This window comes from Heterocephalus glaber, unplaced genomic scaffold, assembly GCF_053883595.1.
Source record: "Heterocephalus glaber isolate CG9 unplaced genomic scaffold, H.glaber_assembly_v1.0 deba00001428, whole genome shotgun sequence".
Lineage (NCBI taxonomy): Eukaryota > Metazoa > Chordata > Mammalia > Rodentia > Bathyergidae > Heterocephalus > Heterocephalus glaber.
The window spans coordinates 24,259,704-24,265,685 of record NW_028258293.1 but is presented as its reverse complement, the minus strand read 5'-3'; the positions used below and the strand labels follow the sequence as shown (position 1 = coordinate 24,265,685).

General features: G+C 38.3%; 1 protein-coding gene across 1 annotated transcript; it reads left to right on the top strand.

Annotated features, from left to right (window-relative positions):
- The first annotated feature begins 4,233 nt into the window (after positions 1 to 4,233).
- Positions 4,234 to 5,199, top strand: LOC101721793 (olfactory receptor 52E4). Its single transcript, XM_004863493.2, has one exon. The coding sequence runs from the start codon at positions 4,261 to 4,263 to the stop codon at positions 5,197 to 5,199; it is 939 nt and encodes a 312-aa protein (XP_004863550.2). The 5' UTR covers positions 4,234 to 4,260.
- The last annotated feature ends 783 nt before the right edge of the window (positions 5,200 to 5,982 follow it).

Here is a 5,982-nt window from a genome sequence, read left to right as displayed (position 1 = left end):
TGTAGTATACAGTGGAGAAAATAGGGGTCATAGGAAGAAATTTTAGGTTTGATTTGGGAAAATAAATGTGGATGTGATGGGGAAAATAGACCACATAGGAGAGAGATAGGAAACCAGGAAGTAATCTTGTCATTGATCGAAAGAGAAATGATTAACATGAGATCATGGCAGATCAAGCCTGAAGCTCTTTTCAACTACAGGCAGCATTTCTTTTTTTGTGATAAAAACTCAAATTAGAGGACAAAAAATATTAACTGATTACCTAATGTATTCAACTGTCCTTCAGTCTCTTTCTACCCTATAATAAGGAAAAGCAGTGCCTACAACATGTTTGGGAAATGTTACCAGGCCTACTTCATCCTCACTGAGGAAGGAAGACTCTCAGGAAACATCACTTGTGCTCTGGCTGGAAAGGGCAATAGAATAAGTTAACAAGGAAAATGTGGAATTTTTTCCAATATAAAACAAGAGAGCTAAATACATGTCCCTCCTGAGACTTTATCTGTTCACCATGATGGACTGGGAAGGGGATTCTTATGGGTGGAAGAAAGCTAATGCCATTTTCTATACACATGTACTTTGCCAATAAACCAAGTTGCTGCCACAGGGTCTAAGGCATCTTTTCCAGGGGTCTTCTATTCATGTTTTGAGTCCCCAGCTGAAACTACAGCCAAGCTGAATCAAGATTCATACATTTCAGTTAAACAACATAAAAGAGTTGGTAAGGTAAATTTCCTTAAAAAACCTACATTTTGAAGACATAATGGCATAAACTAATTTATTCCTGAGAAAAGCTGATTTAATATGATCCCTCAGACTTTCTCCCTTCAGGATATTGTCCTCCCTCACATCTTACACCACATCTCCATTCCTGAGCAAAGAGGTAACACCTGGTACAGTGTTTCTGTATAGACACAGTGTAGAAGAACAAAGAGTTGAGAGATTTAACGACCCTTGGGCCTTGGTTTATACTCAGAGGATTCTAAAGGCTAAGCTTAGGGGTTCTGGGACTTGCCTAGACTCACTATAAAGCTGTTCTCCATAGGACTAGGCAGGCTTGGGGCCCAGAGGCTACAAGGGGCTCCCAGGCACCATCTTTAAGAAACTAGCTCATGTTGTGATTCTGCTCCAAACCAGAGCTAGCAGAGGTTAAAAGGTTAAGAATCCTTGAGCAGGATAGGTGAGATGATATAGGGATGGGAGAAGAGGGCAAGTGAGAAGAGGAAGAGGATTGGAGTCCCCTCTTTGCTGAAGAGTTTCAAGCACCATTCCCTTCACAAAAACACAGCATCACACAGGATTTCACAGACAGCCACAGGTGAGTACTGTGATATACAAATGAGTAATATCCTCTCTCTCTTTCTCTGTGTGTGTGTATGTCTGTGTGTGTTATACACCCTCACACACAGACACACTCACACAGGTACAATGCTGCAGGCAGGACTCTAAAAACACAGTGATACTGTCATGACCCCACCAGCGGTCAATAAGAATGAAAATTGTTCAAGGTAGCAAACTGACTTTTTGGCAGGTAACAAGGCCAACAACTAGACTTGTCATGGTTCATCTAAGAAAGAAACTCTTGTCGGCCACTGTCACATTTTTGAATTGGGCATAGCGGTGTGACTGATCTCAATATCCAAACATCATGACATTGATATTATTCATTAGGGGTATACTATTTTCTTCCTTTCCCTCTCTACTAATCCTACTAACTTATGAGTTGCCCAATCTATCTTAATTCCCTTGTTCCTGCTACTTTATGGAACTATTTCCAAGGTTTTGCTATTGTAAGACCAGTACCCCTGCAAGGGTGGCCAGACCCAGCCAGCTTCTCTGGAAGTGAAGTGACTGAATAGAGCTTATTTCACACTCTCATCAACTTCCTTGGTGTCATAGACCCTGGGAAAGCTGTGAGAATGAGGAGAGAACATGGTTCCCTTCAAACTGCACAATGCAGTATTATGTTGGTATTGATAGAAGCCCAAAGAAAGTATAAATGGTTGGCCTAGTGCCATTCCTCTTCTGGGCCAACCTTCCTCCATGCCTCCTCTGTCTCATCTTATAGCCAGTGATGGCTTAATCATAATGATGATCTTCTAAAAGAGAAATCAACTATTTCAGATACTTGGTGATTTTTTTTTCTTAGCATCTTGGGCTAAAAATATGAAATAAAATATTTAGAATCAAAAGTACTCTACAAGCCAGTTCCTTTATATACATTAGTCTTGTTTGTCAAAAAAAAAAACCCACATTACTTAGATTTATTTTTCCCAATTTTGTGGAAAAAGAAACTGATATGAAAAGCAAGTCTGAATGGTTTCAAAATCCAAGCAAATCTTCTTAATATTTCTGCTAGAGTCAGCGGTACAAAGATACAGCACAATAAAAAGAAATCACAAATACAATGATTAAACCATTGGTGAGCACTAAAAAGAGAAGGCCTCTATTCTCAATTTCACTTTCACAGTGGACTGTGGGGCTGAGATCTTCAACAACTTGGACATCTAGAACAGAATAAACTTATTATTTTGCCCCCAGAAATGATATGCAGTTATTGGCCACACACCTCTTGCCACTGTTTTTGACACACAAGGCATACCAGAAGGAAGACAACTATTCTGGCCAAACTTGTGAGTGTTGGTGTCCTCCTGGCTCTAAACTATACTGTACTGTACTATACTATACTATACTATACTATACTGTACTATACTATACTATACTATCATTTCCCTGGAAACGTTTGCCTCTACTAGTAAAATGTCATGTTGAAACCCACCAACCTGAAGATGAACTTGACTCTGAATTTAAATCCCATGATGAATAATACTAGCTATTTCTTCAGACTGTTCTAAGTCAAGTTCTATGAACACAGATTTCTCGGTCTGGCATTTGCCCCTTAATACTGGCATACTTAGTGCCTTTTCTCATTCAGAAACAAGTTTCTCCCCAGCTTCTCTAAGGTTAAAAGGTACTGTTTCTCTTCTCCTATAGAACAGGGAATCATTATCTCCCTTGTCTGAATATCTACTGTGTGATATCCGCCAGGCAAAGTTATGGAAAACTGACATATGGAACAACGCATATGATATAACAGCTTTCCTTACTCCTGTGTCTTCCTGCCTCAGCGTGTACACACACACACACACACACACACACACACACACACAACCAAATCCTCATATGTCAGTGTTAAGGATATTTAAATTAATATTCCTTTGATCTTTGTCCTGCTTAGCAGGCTTTCTGTATGTGTATAATGAACTCAGATAATATCAGTTGCTAAGAGTTTTACAGTGTGCTGAGGACACAGAAAATTAAGAGAGGATAATTTTCTTTGTTATTTTCAAAGGATTAGGTATATTCTCTAACCACTTTAATTTTAGTGTCTCTGAATTTTGTTAGATATTTGATCTGTTCATACCTGAAGTTAACCACCCTTTTAGAACATAAGTTTAATTGTATATGTTATTTGTTAATGTCATATGTTGTAAGGAAGATAAATATAATTTCATAAGAAACTTCTTTTTTCTAACTTTTTTTTTTGGTACTCGGGATTGAACTCGGGACCTTCTGGTTTTGAGGCAGGTGGCAGCACTGCTGAGCTAGATCCCCAGCTCAAAGCTTCTTTTTTCTAGAATGATATGAGTATTGTAGAATAAGTCGGAGGTTGGAGGCTTTGGAAACTATGTAAGTTTCATAAGATGAGAAAATATTTTTAAAATAGCTGTGTTCTCACAGAATAAACAGATTGGTCAGGGCAGCAGAGCTACTGTGGGGGACATTCTAAGGTAGAATATCTGACTGATCCTCCTCATGTAACTATTCTAGATCCAAGATGTAAATCCCTAGATTTATACCAAATTGGAATACTGATGATGGTGTGAAGCATCAGTTCTTACTTTGAGAAACATTTGGCATGATAATTTTCCCCAATTAAAGGATGTTAGAGAATGCCATAAATGTGAGTATATGCTACATCATGAAATATTTCTAGTTCTTTTGAAAATCTCATGAATTAGAAAAAAATGAAAGCATGAACACTATTGCCTATTATGGATTCAGAAGAAGAACCTGTGTTGATTTGCACAATTACCCTTGAAATTAAGAAGATCTCTAATGCTTATAAAGTACTTGTACCATTGTATCCTGCACAATGATTGATGTCTTTCCATTCCTCCAGGGCCTTGATAAGAGAATATCTTAATGAAAGTGTGGTCCTTCTTACTTAACAGAAATTCATTGACATTTGCTAGGCGAATGCCTTCTATCAACAATACCCAGTTCCACCCGCTCTTCTTCATGCTGTTAGGAATACCAGGACTGGAGATTGCACATGTCTGGATTGCTATACCATTCTGTATTGTGTATCTGATATCCCTTGTGGGGAATATCACCATTCTCTTTGTGATTAAGACTGAACACAGCTTCCACCAGTCCATGTTCTACTTCTTGGGCATGTTGTCTATGACTGATCTGGGCCTATCCACAACCACAATCCCCAAAATGTTGGGCATCTTCTGGTTCAACCTCCAAGAGATCAGCTTTGGGGGCTGTCTTGCTCAGATGTTCTTTATCCATATGTTTACAGGCATGGAGACAGTTTTACTGGTGGCCATGGCTTACGACCGCTTTGTTGCCATCTGCAACCCTCTCCAGTATACAGTGATCCTCACAAATAAAACCATTGGCATCCTGGTCTCTGTTGTTGTCGGAAGAAATTTAATTCTTGTTACTCCATTTGTGTTTCTCATTCTGCGACTACCCTTCTGTGGGCATCACCTCATGCCTCACACCTACTGTGAGCACATGGGTCTTGCCCGATTGGCCTGTGCATCCATCAAGGTGAACATAATCTATGGGCTCATGGTGATTTCTAATATCATAGTGGATTTGGTCCTGATCACTTCCTCCTATGTGCTTATCCTTCGAGCTGTTTTCCGCCTTCCTTCTCAAGATGCCCGGCTAAAAGCTCTCAATACTTGCGGTTCCCATGTCTGTGTCATGCTGTGCTTTTACATACCAGCTTTTTTTTCTTTTATGACACACCGCTTTGGCAAAAATATTCCACATTATATTCATATTCTTTTGGCTAATCTATACATAGTTGTCCCACCTGCCCTTAATCCCATTATATATGGAGTCAGGACCAAACAGATCCGAGATCGGGTTGTAAAGATATTTACACAAAATGAATAATTGTGTATAAAGTTTGAGTAAACATATCCACTTACAACACAAGTTATAAGAATCTTAGCTCCCTTTTAGATCTTTTATAATAATAGGTTATGGTGGCAAGATTTCATTTTGACTAGAGTTGATTTAGTATTGACAGATAATGCAGAATTATCTTTGCTGTCCATTCTTCCACCTCCTTCAATGTACATGGACAAAAGTTAGAGACTAACACACACAATGCTGGAGGTGGCAATGGACTTGGAGTAGAATTACTTGCAGCAAAGGATGAGAATTCTCTTCATTTCTTTATGTATCTGCTGTCTAAGTAAGACAATATTTTATAGATAAAAACAATGCTTAATCTATGGGTTAATGATGGCTGAATTGGATACCTACTGCTCCACAGCTTTCTATTCTTTATGTTAACCACAAATTTTTTCTTTATCTTTAGAATCTTTATTCTTATTGTATTGTATTTCAACATTCTCAGTCTTAATCTTTTGTCATTCTCACTTTCTTTCTTCCTTCTGATGCCTTTCTTCCTCTATCCCTTTTCTTCTTAATTCTTTCTCCAGTAAACCAGGTCTTGTTGATGGGAGACTTTGAGAGACAATAGGTTAGACATTAAGGAGAGATGATACTGTTTTCTAACTTGATGCAAAGTCATTTTAAGTCATTTTAGATGTGAATAATCGTATGTGCCTGTGTCTACTTCCAATTGTATTCTATCTTATAATTTCCCTTGTTTGATACATCATTTACCTTCAGATACACAGGAATTCAAATTTAGAAAAGGAAATTAGA

Bases quoted from the DNA above. Each gene is read 5' to 3' on its own strand.
- LOC101721793 (XM_004863493.2), top strand. From the start codon at position 4,261: ATGCCTTCTATCAACAATACCCAGTTCCACCCGCTCTTCTTCATGCTG.